The sequence below is a fragment of the Delphinus delphis genome, chromosome 11 (assembly GCF_949987515.2).
Source record: "Delphinus delphis chromosome 11, mDelDel1.2, whole genome shotgun sequence".
In the NCBI taxonomy this organism is placed as follows: domain Eukaryota; kingdom Metazoa; phylum Chordata; class Mammalia; order Artiodactyla; family Delphinidae; genus Delphinus; species Delphinus delphis.
In genome coordinates, this window is record NC_082693.1 from 3567670 (window position 1) to 3583364 (window position 15695).

The 15695-nt window shown below is 58.3% G+C and overlaps 1 protein-coding gene across 6 annotated transcripts in view; it reads right to left on the reverse strand.

The window, feature by feature from the left end:
* Window positions 1-10780: 10780 nt before the first annotated feature.
* The window catches only part of IQSEC3 (IQ motif and Sec7 domain ArfGEF 3), a 100923-nt gene continuing 96008 nt past the window's right edge, over window positions 10781-15695 (reverse strand). For 3 of the 6 annotated variants that reach the window (XM_060024106.2, XM_060024105.2, XM_060024110.2), the window contains exon 14: window positions 10781-14119. In XM_060024106.2, coding sequence (XP_059880089.1) covers window positions 13730-14119 — 390 coding nt within the window. In that variant the 3' untranslated portion in view covers window positions 10781-13729. The remainder of the gene's footprint in view (window positions 14120-15695) is intronic. The other 3 variants (XM_060024109.1, XM_060024107.1, XM_060024108.1) reach the window with 2 other exon arrangements.

Genomic DNA, 15695 nt, shown 5'->3' on the forward strand with positions numbered 1-15695 from the left:
TCCCCTGCATTGGCAGGCGGATTCTTAACCACCACGCCACCAGGGAAGTCCCTGGTACTCACTTTTATTGGCGAGTCAGTGGGTAAAGAAGGAGGTCCAGCAGAAGGGGATGGAGAGGAAGTCTGCCCCAGCCAGATCGCCCTCATTTACCAAACTGGGGACCTGAGTGGGGCAGGCATGGTGCCCTCTGCTGCCGCCTAGTGGCATAAGGGAACAGTGCCGCCTCCCCAGCCCTGCCTCCCACCTCCTGAGCCCCTTCCCCAATGCCCTCGCTGGACAGATGGACAGACTGAGCGTTTCCCCCTCCGCGTGCAAGCTGTCACCTCCGGAAATGAAAGCTTCCTACACCCCCTCCCCTTGGCCCCGACGGGTGTGCCCAAGAGAGTCGGCTGCCTTTGGGGCAGCCCAGCTGCCAGGGACGTGGGGTGAGGGCCAGCAGGCTTCTCGGCCACCGGCCACCTGCCCCGAGTGCTGCGTGCCGAGCAGCCAGGGCGCCACGTCGCCTGCTACAGGCAGTCGGGCAGCTCTGTGCGTGGGTGGCGCACAGGCTCTCTCCAGCTCGCTGGGCCCCGGGCCTCATGTCTCTGAACACTGTTCACAGCCCCCCCCCATAATTCACCTGCTCTCTCAGCGGCCCTGATCCCCACTTTACACTCACAGCCTCTCTGCTCTGGCATGGGGACTGCTGAAGGCCTGTGTCTGTAACATCCCTCCCTCTGACTGCTTTCCTGTCCTGGCACTCAGTACAGCCTCTGACCCGTGAGTCCAAAGGCGTCAGGATGGGTGGGTGTGGGCTGGAGGGAACAGAGCAAGGGAAGGGACTTCAGGCCACTGCACAGCTCATGGGAACCCGCTCGTATCAGGTCCATGGCATGGGCAGGGAGCAACTGTTTCAACTCTTTAAAGTGCCCAGAGCACTGATTCAGGGGTGTGAGGGTGTGTGTGTGTGTGCGTGCGCACGCGTGCGTGTACATGCTCGTGTGCATACAGAGCAAGTGCAGCTTATAACTTCGGGTGTTTTCGTCTCATCTCTGGCGCTGAGTTTTAAACTGATGGCCTGAGCGGGCAGCTGTGATGTTTGGCCAGTGCGGCATTTAAAAAAAAATCTAAAGTACATGCCTTAGGTCCTCTCCATTTAGCCACAGGCTCCACCACTCCCCATTACCCTTATCCAACCTTCTCACACATTCATAACCCGTGCCCTGGTGGAACAACCCAGAAAACTTGCTTGAGCAGAAGCGGGAAGCACAAGCCAGCGGTCTCCGGAGCCCCGGTGCCTCGGAAGCGGGTAGTTGTCAGACAGCCACCAACCCCAGCTTGTTCACGTGTGGACTCCCATTCAGTAGACCCTTTCATGCTGTTTATTAATCCCGGGTCAGTCCCCCTCCCACCAGGCCCTTCCCTTTCCCAAAGAAGGGTGCTGGCTAAGTTTATTTACAAACTAGATCTGAAGTGTCAGGCCACAGAGCCCCACCCCCCACCCCCAACCCCGCGCCATGGCAGAGTGGACGCCAAAGCCCAGAAGAACTCGGCTGGACTTTCTGCAGATTGGGGTCACCTCTGTCTCTGACCCCATCAGTCCACCCAGACGCGCTCAGTAATCATCCCCCTTCTCCCTGATTTTAGGCAGGCGCATCTTTACCTGACAGGCGCTCCTCCTCTCTGTGTCCCCGCTTTCCTGGTGCCTGGAGCTCCTCCTGGGAATCCGCCACCACCCACATCCTCCCCAGGCTGGGCTTCCTGCCGAGCTGGCTCTCCAGGGCCACCGATGGTGTCCCCTGCGCTCACCTCGGTCCTCCCGTATGTCCGCCTTGCCGAGGCTGAGCCTTGGTGCTGGCTGGGCTTGGACTCTCCCCTCCTGTCTCAGCTGAGAGCCCCTCCCTCTGTCCGGGTGCGGGTTGTGCTGTGCAGGAGTGAGCTCAGGTGTGCTCGGCCCCGCACCCCCTGCCCCCGGGTTGGGAGAGCTCTGGGAGCTGAGGAGGGCCTTGAGCTCTGCTGAGACTGGGGCCCCTAACCCTTCGTAAGTGCACTCTGCATTTGCAAGGTTGTGGTCTGTGTGTGTGAGGCCGGAAGGGCACCTGACCAGGGCAAATTGCCCCCCTACCCAGCCTGCCATCGCCCTTTCACAGCTTTTCCCACCCACTCCACACAGAGCGCCACGAGAGAGGAATGGCCTGGGCTCCCCCTCCAGCTCCCCAAACCACCCTCCAGGTCCAGGCCACCTTGCGACAGACCCTTAACTTCTGGTCGGGGCCTCATGCTGCTCTGCCCCCTTGGGGACAGAAACATCAGCTGTGCCCTCCCGCTCTGTGTCCGTGCTGCCCAGGGATGCAGGCTCTTGGGCCTCAGGTCAGGACCTCCCCTCCCCCCAGTCAGGGAGGGAGAATGCAGGCCGTTCAGCCTGTGAGCCTTGTAGGGCCTCAGCTGCCGAGGTGAGGGGACTGGGCTTGGGAATGGGATTGGGGGCAGGAGAAAGGAACGGGATCACGTCTCGGCGGGGCAGCGGGGAGGCAGCGTGACACAGACTAGGAGGCCTGGAGGAGAGAGGTGTGGGGAAATATAATCGCATAATCACAGGGCTAGAGCTCAGCTCCCTGGAAAGGCCTGCACCTCATCCTCCAGTGGCCAGGGGTGCAGAAGGAGCTCCCTGGGAAACGTTGCAGCCCCTCCACCTGCTGGCGCCTCAGGCCTGGTAGCCAGCCTCCAAGACGGCCCGGTGACCCTCAGGGATGTGGATGGACTGCAGGTGGGTGACTTCTGCAGTGGGTCTAGAAGCCACTGAGGCATCCACCTTGATCTCTCCAATCACTCATCCTGGGAAAAGCCAGTTGTCATGCTGTGTGGACACTCAAGCCACCCAATAGAGAGGCCCCCACGGAGCCACCCCCGAGGATCCGCCAGTGAGTGAGCCATGTGGAAGTGGGTCCCGCAGCCCCAGTGAGCCCGCCGACGACTATGGGCCTGGCCGACAAAGGCTGCGACCTCATGAGGGGCCCCTGAGCCGGAAACGCCCTGCCAGGTGGGTCCTGAATTCCTGACCCAAGTGAGAGAGAGTGAACCGTATTGTTGTTTTAGCCACTGAGTTTTGGAGTAACTTGTTAGACAGCTTCGATAGCTGATACAGCCTCCCGGCTTCCCCGGCTACATGAAGCACCCTCTTTGAGGGTCTGGGAAGGGGCAGCCTTGCTGCTGTTCTTCCTGCCTGAGTCCTTTGTCTTCCTCTACAACCTCACCACTCCTGAACCACACAGAGCCCTCCCTGACCCTGGCCTTGCCCTGTTCTGTCTGCTCTGGGGCCGGTGAGGGCCTGCTGCCCTCAGCCTCACATGCCCACTCCCTGACGACCCAGTGTGCCTGGCTTCCCTGCAGGGTTAGCTGCTCAGCGAAGTGACAAGAGCTGACTGGACCCGACAGGGGTGAAAAGCTTGTTAATCACCCATCAGGAAGACAGTGCGGCTGAGGCCGGCTGGTGCCCAGGCCCCGGGGCCCTGCATTCTAGTACTTTCTGCTTCCATTCGGACTGCCAGCCAGCACGGCCAGGTCACTCGCTCTTGTGGTCTGAAGGGCCCTACTGTCATGCAAGGGGTCCAGGAGGTGAGCACAGAATTGCCAGGTGATGCCACAGAGAGAGAGGGGAGCCCTCGATGGCAGGGGTCCCTCCGCAGGGTCAGTGCCCAACCCCACTGCTGTAGCAAGAATCCAGCCGAACTCCTGACGCAGCCGCATTCTGAGGCTTTGCTGCCCACACCGTCTCACCGAAAGGGCCTGGCCCTGAGGCCGGAACTCCCACGATCCACGGTCACCAGCAGCGGACAAGCCCCTCCCAGCAAGACATAGACTCCCAGCTGCAGGCGCAAGTGCAGGTGGCCGGTCCAGCCTCAGCAGTGCATTTGGATCTGGGTCTGTCGTCCTGAGGAGGCTCCAGGAGGAGGGTGGGGACAGGGACAGAGGGTGGCTAGAGCAGGCCAGTGGGCCAGAGGAGGAAGGGCCCCTCACCAGCTGCAGGCTTTTCCTCTGAATTAATTCTAAATCTCCCCCTCTTGATGCTGTAGGGTTTTTACATAGATAATCAGACTGTCAGGAAATACTGATACTTTATTTCTCCGATCCTCACTACTTTCATTTTTTTTTCTCGTCTTCCTTCAATTGGTAACTAGAAGTGGTGGTAGCAGGCGTCCTTGCCTGTTTCCCAGTTTGAAAGGAATTCTAACGTTGCACCACTGAGTAGGATCGTTGTTGTAGATTTTTGATAGATACTATTTATTTGGCTATGAAGTTTTCTTCCAAGGTTGCTGTTTTTTTAAAAAAATCAAGAATAAGTGTTGATTTTTAGCGATTGCTTTTTCTACATCTTTTGAGAGGATCATATTGTTTTTATCCTTTAGTCTTTAATGTGGTGAATGATATTGATGGATTTTTAAAACATTTAACCATCTTTTAATTCCTGGGACAAACCTTAATTTGGTCATTGTGTATGGTAGTTTTGTAATTCAATGCTAGATTCAGTTTGTTAATATTTTGTTCAGAATTTGGCATTTATGCTCACAAGCAAGAGTGGCCTAGAGTTTTCCTTTCTCATATTGTCTTTGTCTGGTTTAGTTTTTGTTTTTAAGGTTACACTAGACTCATAAAAAGGCATTTGGGAATTTTCTCTTCTTTTTCTCTTCTCTGAAAGAGTTAACAAGACATCAGAACTGTCTGTTCCTTGAATGTATAGTAGAATTTTATAAAATCATCTGTCCTGGGGCTTCCCTGATGGCACAGTGGTTAAGAATCCACCTGCCAATGCAGGGGATACGGGTTCGAGCCCTGGTCCGGGAAGATCCCACATGCTGCGGAGCAACTAAACCTGTGCACCACGACTACTGAGCCAGTGCTCTAGAGCCCACGAGCCACAACTACTGAGCCCACGTGCCACAACTACGGAAGCCCGCGCACCTAGAGCTGGTGCTCCGCAACAAGAGAAGCCACCGCAATGGGATGCCTGCGCACTGCAACGAAGAGAAGCCCCCCACTCGCCACAACTAGAGAAAGCCCGCGCACAGCAACGAAGACCCAACACAGCCAAAAGTAAATAAATAAATAAATTTATTTAAAAAAATCATCTGGCCTGGTGCTGCTTTTTAGGGAGGATGGTAAATAGATTTTAAACTACATATTCAAATTTCTTTAAGGGTTATCCATCTCCGATGTTCTACTTGTTCCTGAACGAGTTTTGGTGAGATATTTTCTAGAATAATGTTCATTCTGTGAAGGTTTTCAAACTTACTGTCAGAGTTTATAGTTTATTTGTAGTATTGTCTCTATTCATAAGAAAATCTCTGTGGGACAACAGTCCCACTTCTTCACCCTCAAGTCTTTTCTCTGGGCCGACTCTCTCATGATCGTCTTACCAGAGGTTTGTCAATTTTATTAGTCATGACCTAGAACTAAATTTTGGCTTTTTTAAGCCTTTTTATCGTATATGTATTTTCTGTTTCATTATTTCTGCTCTTGTCTTTATTATTTCCTTCCTTCCTTTTGCTTACTTTGCGATTATCCTGTTGTCCTTTTTGTAACTTTTTTAAAATTAATTTTTTTATTGGAGTATAATTGCTTTACAGTGGTATGTTAGTTTCTGCTGTACAGTGAAGTGAATCAACTGTAGGTATACATATATCCCCTCCCTCTTGGACCTCCCTCCCACCTCCCCGCCGCCCATCCCACCCATCTAGGTCACCACAGAGCACTAAGCTGAGCTACCGGTGCTATACAGCAGGTGCCCACTGTTTTACACACGGTAGTGTATTTATGTCAAACCTAATCTCCCAATTTGTCCCACCCTCCCCTTCCCCCGCTGTGTCCATTCTCTACATCTGCATCTCTATTCCTGCTCTACAAATAGGTTCATCTGTACCATTTTTCTAGATTCCACATATATGCGTTAATGTACCGTATTTTTCCCTTTCTGACTTACTTCACTCTGTATGACAGTCTCTTGATCCATCTACATCTCTGTAAATGACCCAATTTCGTTCTTTTTTATGGCTGAGTAATACTCCATTGTATATATGGACCACATCTTCTTCATCCATTCATCTGTCGATGAACATTTATGTTGTTTCCATGACCTGGCTATTGTAAATAGTGCTGCAGTGAGCATTGGGGCGCATGTGTCTTTTTCTGTGTGTGGGGGGTTCTTTTGGTTTTTTTTTTAGTACTGTGGGATTTTAAAAAATTTATTTATTTAATTTATTTTTGGCTGCGTTGGGTCTTCATTGCTGCGCACGGGCTTTCTCTAGTTGTGGCGAGCAGGGGCTACTCTTTGTTGCGGTGCGCAGACTTCTCATTGCGGTGGCTTCTCTTGTGGAGCAGGGGCTCTAGGCGCGCAGGCTTTAGTAGTTGTGGCTCACGGGCTCAGCAGTTGTGGCACATGGGCTCAGTAGTTGTGGCTCACGGGCTCTAGAGCGCAGGCTCAGTAGTTGTGGTGCACGGGCTTAGTTGCTCCGCGGCATGTGGGATCTTCCTGGACCAGGGCTCTAACCTGTGTCCCCTGTATTGGGAGGCGGATTCTTCACCACTGCGCCACCAGGGAAGCCCTGCATGTGTCTTTTTGAATTATGGTTCCTAAACAGTCCCCTTATCCGTAAAAGGAAGCAGCTAGGTTGTTACCGCCGACCTGGGTTCTTGGATTCTTTAATCAATAGAAATTGTTAAGAGGCCAGACAGCAAATTCAGGCAAGGCTTTATTGGGGCTCATGCTGCAGCAGCATGAGCTGAAAACAAGTGACAGCTTCCCTCGGCGGGGTAAGGGGGAGTAGGGGAAGCTGGCCCCTTAACTGGGGGGAGGATATGGATGGATGGGTGGATCTGCCGGAGGCGTGGCTTAGGGGGTCTGCCCACCCCCCTGGTGGTGCTGTGTGCAGGGATCATGGCAGGTGGGTTTTGGCCTTTTTGTATCTTATTGTTCATGATTTGCCCCAACTGTGCAGGCACCCAGTTAGTTTAGTTCCTTATAGTTTCTTTGTATTCTGTTGCTCGAAGAGAGCAGACGTTTGTCCAGGTGCAAGCACTGCAGTGAAGGGTCCCACGTCCCCCATCCCAGCCTGACTCATAACCTGTTTGCCTCCAGGTCTGACATTCGGGACTCTGTGACTCCCTGTGGGGGAGGGAGGCTGCTTCCTACCCAGCTGTCTCGGGAGGAGGAAGGACTGGGTGTTCCTGGGAGGGCAGCAGGTCTGTCCAGGGGCTTTGGGAATGTGGGAACATGAGCCAGCTCCCCTGGTGCTCTCCTTGCCTGTGGCCAGTTCCCACAGTTTTTCCAGAGTTTGCCCTGAGGTTTTAGGGTCATGGGAGCAGGAAGCACTGAGGTGCTAGGGGCTGGCTAGTGGGGTGAGGGCGCCTGGTTCTCTAGGGAAAGAAGCCACCAGACCTGCAGGGGGGAGGGGAGGAGGGGGTGAGGAGAGAGTTCCCATCCCTCATTCTTTGGCCTCCTCCGGAATGGAATTTTCCTGGCAGGACCAATTCTGACTCCAGGCTGGGGCCTGGGGCTGATACTGGGCCCGGAGGCCTTCCTGGGAAGGGGAGGGGAGCAGATAAGAAGCAGCCTGCAATTCCAGGCCACTGGCCTCGGGAAGGGTCTCTCCCAAGGCCAGCAGTGCTGGCTGTGGCCTCTCCAGGCCAGGCTTTGCCCTGGGATAGGGGCCTCCCCCTGGCGTCCCACTCGGCATCTGGCCCAGTGGCCGTGTTCTCAGTGGCTCGCTCTGGGGTCCAAGGAGATGGAGCAGGCGGGAGGTGAGGGGAGCAAGTGAGGGGACCCGCTGTCAGGCAGCTGCCGGGTTGCCAGGGCCATGTGGAGCCCTAAAAGGAAGCAGCCCGAGGGTCAGGGCGGTGGGGAGCCAGGGACAGAGCTGACGTCCCTGCAGAGCCGGGTCCACGAGCGGTCAGAGAACGATGGGCCTGCGTGAGCGGCCCTGGGTGATTCCTCCAAGGGCCTCTCTCCCCGGAGTCTCAGCCCAGGCCTAGCCTGCACCTCCCGCTCTAAACCAGCCCCATCCAAATGCCTTCCCTCGAGGTGGGTCAGCGTTAATTCCATCCTGGTGTCCACATACGGTGATTGGTGGTGACTCCTGGAAAGCAGTGATCAGTCAGCCGTGTCTGTGAAGGCAGGGAAAGGGGTGTGTCTGCCAGCCCTGCTGTAGGAGAGTCAACCTACGAAGGCCTCACCTAGTTCATGCTGAGATGAGAAAGGCCGTCAACCCCAGGACCAGGTGCTGATAGGCCACGGGGTCCATCCTGTTATTTTTCTGGATGGCCAGCGGGAGTCTGTGAGTCCACTTGGGAATAGGTGGACAGCGCGGCCTGCAGGCCAAGCAGGCCGGGGCTGGGATCCTTTTGGCAGAAGCCGCTCTGGGCCGCAGCTGCCGGCTGCCGGGGCAGCTTTCCTTGCTGCTGGGCTGGTCTCCCGGGCCCTCCTACTGCCGCGGGCCCTTCGCGTTGCTGCCGCCACCCAGCCTGCTGGGGCCGCCCGACCGTCCGCTCACCCTCCCTTCCTTTCCCGAGAGCCCGGTGACCGTCTGTCCTGGGTTTCCTAGGAGAGGCCCATTTTATCATTTCCTCAGTTAAGGTGGTTTTATTTATTTTTTTTTCAAGTTTTTTTTTTTTTTTTGATGTGGACCATTTTTAAAGTGTTTATTGAATTTGTTACAATATTGCTTCTGTTTCATGTTTTTTGGTTTTTTGGCCACGAGGCGTATGGGATCTTAGCTCCCCGACCAGGGATTGAACCCACACCCCCTGTACTGGAAGGCGAAGTCTCAACCACTGGACCACCAGGGAAGTCCAGGTGGTTTTAAAATGCATTTAAGATTTAGTAAGTAAGTATATTTATATGTCAGGAAATATATGGCAGACTGTCCTGGTTTCTGCCTCATTCCACACCTAGAGGTGGTCTCTGAGCTGCTCACCTGCCCCCAGACCCAACCTTGACCTTGTTGAATTTGCTGCCTCACAGAGGCTTTCCTTGACTGTTTGCTCTAACCAGCCCCGCCCATCACCTCTATCGCACCACCATCCACTGTGTGAGAAGATTGGTCCATTTGTGTATTTTGGACGGCGCCACCCAACATGAACCCCTGGAGAGCAGGCACTTTGCTCAGCCCATCACCGCGCATCCCCCACCCCTGGACCAGTGCCGGGCGCGTGCCAAGCACCAGATGTTGCTAAGCTTGTTGGATTTTCCCTCTTCTAGCGCTGGCATCTTCTGACCCATTGCTCTCAGCCAGAAACCTGTGAAGCCTGGGCCCCCTTGTTGGAAGCATTCTAAGTCAGTGGCTGATGAGTCTGAGGTTGCCCCGTCTAAAGGGTCACTACAAGAAAGAGGCACTGACCATAGCTCTCCATCCGTATGGCGGGTGGACCCAGAGGGCCTGGGGCACCAGAGGCTGTCTGCCTTTCTACGGGAGGGCTGGCCCCTCCTCCTAGATGGCCTCGAGGCCAGAAGACTTGGAGAACGGTGCCCCTTCCCATGTCCACGCCCCATGTCCCCACACAGACAGCAGCAGTCCCATTTGGCCCTAGGCCCTCTCCCAGGCTTGGGCTGAGCCGGGTCCCCTCAGGGGTGCTCTCGAGGGACCAGGCCTCAGCTTCCTGGGTCAGAAAGTTCTCAGGATGGGACAGGTCAAAGCCAGCTCCAGGCTTCTCCTGGAATTTCCCGTTTCTTGGAAGGAGGGTGAGGTCATGTTCCTTTTCACTTTAATGGGGTAATGGGGCCCAGCCTGGGGTGCTGTCTGGATTTCTGTTCAGAGGTCTGGTCACCAGGAGAGCTGGACACCCTTTTTGCAGGTGTCCCCGGACCAGCCATCCCGCCCAGTTGATTCTCTCCCTCGGTGCCTCAGCTTTGCTGCAAGGCTTCTCCTCTCCCTGCTGCCAGGAGACATGACTCTGGGGCAGGCCCCTGCCGTGGAGCCTGATCTGCGCCTTGCACGTGGTGTGAGTGCCGGCCAAGCACCCTGCGCCTCTCTCCAGCCCGGATTTCAGTCTTCTCTCCTGCATCACAGTCACCCACGCCTCTGTAGGATCTTGGCATCCCTTCCAGCTCCAGCAGGGGACCCGGCACACCTCGGGCTCCATAAATGTTTGCTCCACTCCACTCTGTGGCTCTGTGACTTTTCCCAACAATGTTCCGCCAATCCTTTCACCTGGGCCTGTTCCCCTCCACTTTAGGGAGGGTATACCCTGGGGCTTCTCAAGCCAGACCGTGTGATTAGAAGGTCGGGCTTCAGAGCTGACATCTGGTGAAAATCACCCGAGGCTGATGACCAAATGTGGTCAGTAGGACCCTGCCACCCAGCATACCCTCAGCCTCTGTCATGGAAAGCCGAGCGGGGCAGATGGAGTCCTAGCCCGCTGGACTCCCACTCTGCTGGGGTGCACGTTGGCCGTCGTGGTGCTTCCTCGTGTGTGTGTGTGTGTGTGTGTGTGTGTGTGTGTGTGTGTGTGTCTGTGTGTGTGTGTGTATGTGTCTGTGTGTGTGTGTATGTGTCTGTGTGTCTGTGTGTGTGTGTGTGTGTGTGTGTTGGTGGGGGTCACTCTCTGGCCTGCCCGCCCATCAGATGGCTCTTGGCACCTAGCCCCATTTGTTTAGGAAGGGGTTCCCTAACCGTGTCACAGGGTAGCATGGAAGGGGTGTCCTCCCCGTAGCTGCTGCTCTGGGCCCTTGCGATGCCGCCAAGATGTGATCTGAGGTGCAGCCCCCTCTTGGAGAATGAAAGAAACAGAACCGACACAGTTTGCTCAAGTGACATATTTCTATATAATCTCTAAAACTCTATGAATTGAACAGATAAAATACCTCTGGGCTATTTTGTTACAAAATATTTGCCATTTGGATTAGTTGCTGGGTGCAGCCGCCCTGCCTTTCTTTCCCTAGAGAGGCTGCCCTCTGACGGGGGGCGGGAAGGGTGTGTGCAGGGGGAGGGGTGCGGCAAGGATGTATGTACAGCAGGACACGGGGACAGACGGACCGACGGTTATCGGGGAAACCTATTGGCAAAGAGAGACGTCTGGCAGGCGGTTGGGGGGACAGGTGGGGCGGGGGCCAGGGGCCTGGGGCTGATCGCGTAGGTGCCTTTGCACGTAGGCAGCCAGGCTTCCAGGACATGCTCCAGCTCTGGAGTGGGCTGGCCCCAACGCGGGTGGGAGAGCTAGTTTCACCTCCTGCTCCTGATTCTGGAGTTGGGGCTAAATGGATAAAACCGGGAGGGGGCCCGGTCCCCAAAGTAAGGCCTCGAGTGTCGATATCGCGGGGCTACCTTGGGGTCCTTGCGCGTGTGCCCAGGAGGCTGTGTCTGGGAGCCCAGTCAGCACCCCACGGTTCCCCTGGCCTGGGGGTGAGCGGGCGGCCCGAGAGCATTTCCAGCTGGGCCCTCCGGGAGGATGGAGGCCCTGACGTGGCCGCAGCCACGGGGAGGACACGAGGCTTGTCACAGCTGTCTGGGGGCTCAGCTCTGGGGACAGGCACGCAGACGGGTCCCAACGTCAGCCTGCTGGCTGGTCAGGGGAGGGGAGTCACCGAGGCCGGGAACCCTTGCTTCCCCGACTGTGAGTCGGCCCCGCCGCACCCTGCCCCAGGCCTTCGGGCATTCAAGCCCCTCGCCGCTCAGAATTCGCTGCACACGCTGCTGACCACAGGCTGGCGTGCTTCCTCGGCCAGGACGCCCAGTGCCGCCGGTGGGGCCCAAGGCAGCCACCGCAGCAACCGGGGCCGGCGGGGAGCCCCTACCCAGGGGAGGGCACAGAGATACCGGAGCATCTGGGCCCCCAGAGAGATGCTCCACGGACGTGCCAGCCCTGAGGCGCCTGCAGATCCCAATCTGGAAAGTCTGGGCGTCAGCAGAGTGGGAGGGGGGCACCGGGTGAGCAGGTGACAAGGGGCCCGGGAGCTGGGACTGTACCCCCATGGCTCCCACCCCATAAACATATCCAGCCACTCGTAACTCCTCTTCTTCTGAACCCACACCCCTGCCGCCCAGGCCTCGGGCACCGGGTGTGTGAACCGTGCGCCCCATCAGTCAGCCGCTCTGCCCTGAAAGGCTGTGATTGGAGCGACCGTGTGACAGAAAAGACACAGGAGAGGGGCTGGGACAACAAGGACGGGGGCGGGGCGGGGGGGGGAGGAGACAGCAAGCGGTCACACGTTATGGACACCCGGCTGACGGAGACAGGGCCAGAATACACTCGCTAGGGGACAGCATAGTGATGCCTGGCGATCACACACAGACACACGCAACTAGGTCACCTAGGATCTCTGAGAGCAGGGGAGTCCGGCCTCCTAGTGGCCCGGGGGCCCGCAGCTGGGCTGTGGGGTAGGGGTTGGGGAGAAGCAAATGCACTCTAGATCAGTATTCACCTCCACCTCTCGGGATGTCTTGGACCTGGGCTCCGAGAGGGAGGGGACCTTAACGAAGGACAGCAGTGAGCTGTCGGCTCAGGACCAGAGGAGGGTCTGGCCTGGCTCGGGACCGACAGTCCCTGGAAGGGTACCCACCCCAGGATCTTTGAGGCGGGGCTGCCTGAGCCCTGTGGGGCTGCACAGAAGTTGGCTCTGATCCTGCTGGGCTCTGGGTTGGGCCGCGAGCCCTCTTGGCTCTCCTTGGCGATTTTGAAGGTGTAGGGACTCTTCCCCGCTGCTGCAGGCGGGCCTGCTGCCTTCTGGGGTGTGGCGGGGGCGGGGCTTAAAGGGCTAGTTTGGGACGGCAGCAGGGGACATGCCAGGCCTCTGGAGCACCTGCCGCTCTCGCCCACTTCTGCGTCCACGTCCCTCGCGGAGGCCACGGAAGTCATTCAGGAGGCTGCCTGGCCCTGGGCCGGAATCCTGCCTCTGCTGGCTGCCTTCACCCCTGGGCCCACCCCTGCCCCTCCCCGTTTCTGCTCCGATACCTGGATCTCCTATGTATGTGTTTATGCCCTGGGCGCACTGGCTGGGCATGACTTGGGGCTAGAGAACAAGAAACTCTTTAAAAGGTGCATTTTGCAGATACGTGACTTGATTCCCTGGCTCTGTTGAACTGACCAAGAGAGAGCTGAGATGGGTGCCCCCTCCCATCCCCGCCTTTCCCAGGGCTCTCCTGAAGTCTCGGCAGCCCTGGGCAGGCAGCACCCCAGCCCCTGAGAAAGCAGGAGAGGCCCTGGGAGGAGGGGAGTCTGTGGCCAGGACAGCCAACATCCCTGGGCGCAGACTGCCGGGCTTGGCGGGGCGGGGGGCAGCAGAGAAAGCCCCCTCCTCATGCCTCCCCCTGACCTGGCCGCTGCAGGGACCCAGGGCCGACTGTCCACCACCCAGCGTGGCACCCAGCGCTGGGGCGGTGAGCCAGACCACCTTCTAAGGCTTGGGTGCTGGCCACCCAGCCCTCACGCCTGGCCGACTTGGCCTGGAAGCCGGAGAGGCCCTCAGTCCCTGTTCCAAGTGGCCAGAGTAATGGTGGGGGGAGAGGAGGCCTGGCTGTGCCTGGCTGTGTTGGGCCCCAGGAGAGTGAGGGGGTGTCTGCAGATTTTGGGGGAGGGTCGCTCAACTGAGCAAGGGAAGCTTGGGCCAAGCAAACCAGGTGCCAGGGACTGGGATTCTCTCTCTGAAACGACAGTGGTGAGTGGCCAGGAAGGCAGCGCGCCAGGCGTGGGGAGCAGCGGGTGAAGGGGCAGCGGGGGCCCCGACGCAGCCCCCCGGGACAGCAGCGTAGGGGGGTTGCCGAGTCTACACCAGGCGCCGGTGCAGCAGGGAGCCAGGCGGGCAGAACTGGTGCGGGTGGTTGTAGGGGGGCGGGGCGGGGGGCAGGGGCGGCTGGTGGGCCGCCTTGACGGGGGAGCCCGGGCTGCCCAGGGCCGTGGAGGAGGACGCGGTGTAGCAGGATAGGGCCTGGCTCAGCAGGGGCTCCATGCGGGCCAAGCAGGGCTGGTCCAGGACGATGACCTTGACAATCTGCTGGCACTGCACCAGGGTCCCGGGGGCTGTGGGCGGCGGTGGTGGCAGCAGAGGGGCCCGCTCCCTCGAGGGGCTAGGCTGCAGGTCTGGCACTGGCGCTCCCCTCGCGGCCCCCAGCCCGGAGTAGTGCTGGGACGTTTGAAGCCTGTTGTGAATTGACACCTAGTTTAGAAACAGCCAGAGAAGCGTGAAATGTTACAAGACTAAGTCCCAGCTGCTAGGACTGGCCACCCTGGGCCTCCCTTCCCCCCTTCCCCGGCCCCTGTGCCCACCAGGGGCTCGCAGCCCTCACCTCGGCCCGCTGCCCATCTCTCCGCCACCCAGAGGGCACCCAGCTGGCAGGCAGAGGCGCTGAGCCTGGGTGGAGTCCAGAGACGCTGTGCTCTACCCGGCCTGAGCGGCCTGGCTCCTTCTGTGGGATGGGCGGCTGGACCGATGGACTCAGGTCCTGCTGGGTGGCCCTGGGCCCCAGGTGGGCGCCCACCCGCCTTCCCACCAACCTCGAGCTGGGAAAGCAGGGGTATCTGCCTGCGCCCTGCCTCCCAGGGGTGTGTGGCGGACATGGGGACAGGGTCCGGAGTCAGGTGGCTTGGAGCTCTGCAAGCCCCTAACCCTCCCACCAGCTTTTTAAGGGAGGCCTTCTCATCACTGTGAATCACAAAGGTGTCCAGACCCTGGAATGCCAGGGACCCCGAGGGGTGGTGTGGACCTGCCCCATCCTCCCAGACTCCCCAGGGCTGTGCCCACACATTCGAGAGCGGCCAGGGCCAGAGCCAGGTCCCCAGCTGCCCTTCTGGCCCAACCTGGGCCCTGGAGAAATACGTCCCGCTGCAGGAGGGGGAACCCAGAAAGGGCTCTAATCTTTCCCCCTTGGGCGGGGCATGAGGGGGTGGCCCATGGAAGGCACTGGGAACTAGCCTGGCCTCCTCTTGCTAGCAGGGGAGGTGGAAGAAATAGGAGGATTCTGGAAGGAGAGGGGTTTAATTCCTCATCCCTCCAGCTCACCAGCCTGTAGGTACGACACACGATCCCCTTCCGACACCTGGACCCTTCAGGGAGTGGCTGAGACCCTTCTCTCTGAGGATGCCCTTGGGTACCATGACCCAGGCCCGCTGCTCAGTGCACGGGGGGCGGAAACCGAGGCTGCAGGGGAGGGGATCCTATGGCCAGGTCTAGACCAGGAGGGCCCTGCCCTAAACCATCTCAGAGCCCTAAGCCTGACCCTATTTACTGGCAAAAGGTGCAGTTTCAGGGACGCCCCCTCCTGGGTCCAGGCACTGCCCTGGTGGGCTGCTCGGCTCTCCAGCCCCGTTCCTCTGCCCTTGGGTTTTCACAGGCCCCCACCGCCAAGCTCCGCAGGCTGCAGGCTCTACTCTCCATTCTCAGCCTCCAGCCTCAGCAGTGTGTTCTAAGCCTGAGCTTCCCCCACCTCCCAGTCAATCAAAGGAGCCCCGGAGCCCCTCAGTGCCCTGCCAAGCCCTGGGCTGGGCCAAGAGCAGGGCTGCGTCCACCTCCCTCTCGGGGAGCCCTCTGTGGTCCTCACTGGGACAGAAGGCCTCTGTCCACTGCTGCTGGGGATGGGTGGGTGCGGCTCCATTCCCCACCTGCTTGTCTTCTGAGCTATTCCCTGGGAGAAAGTGGCCTGAGACAGCGGGGCAGGCCTTCTGCTCTCCGCCCCCAGACCTTACAGCTGCCCTTCCCCAGGCAAACGCCTGGCCGCCCCAGTCCAGACCCTCCG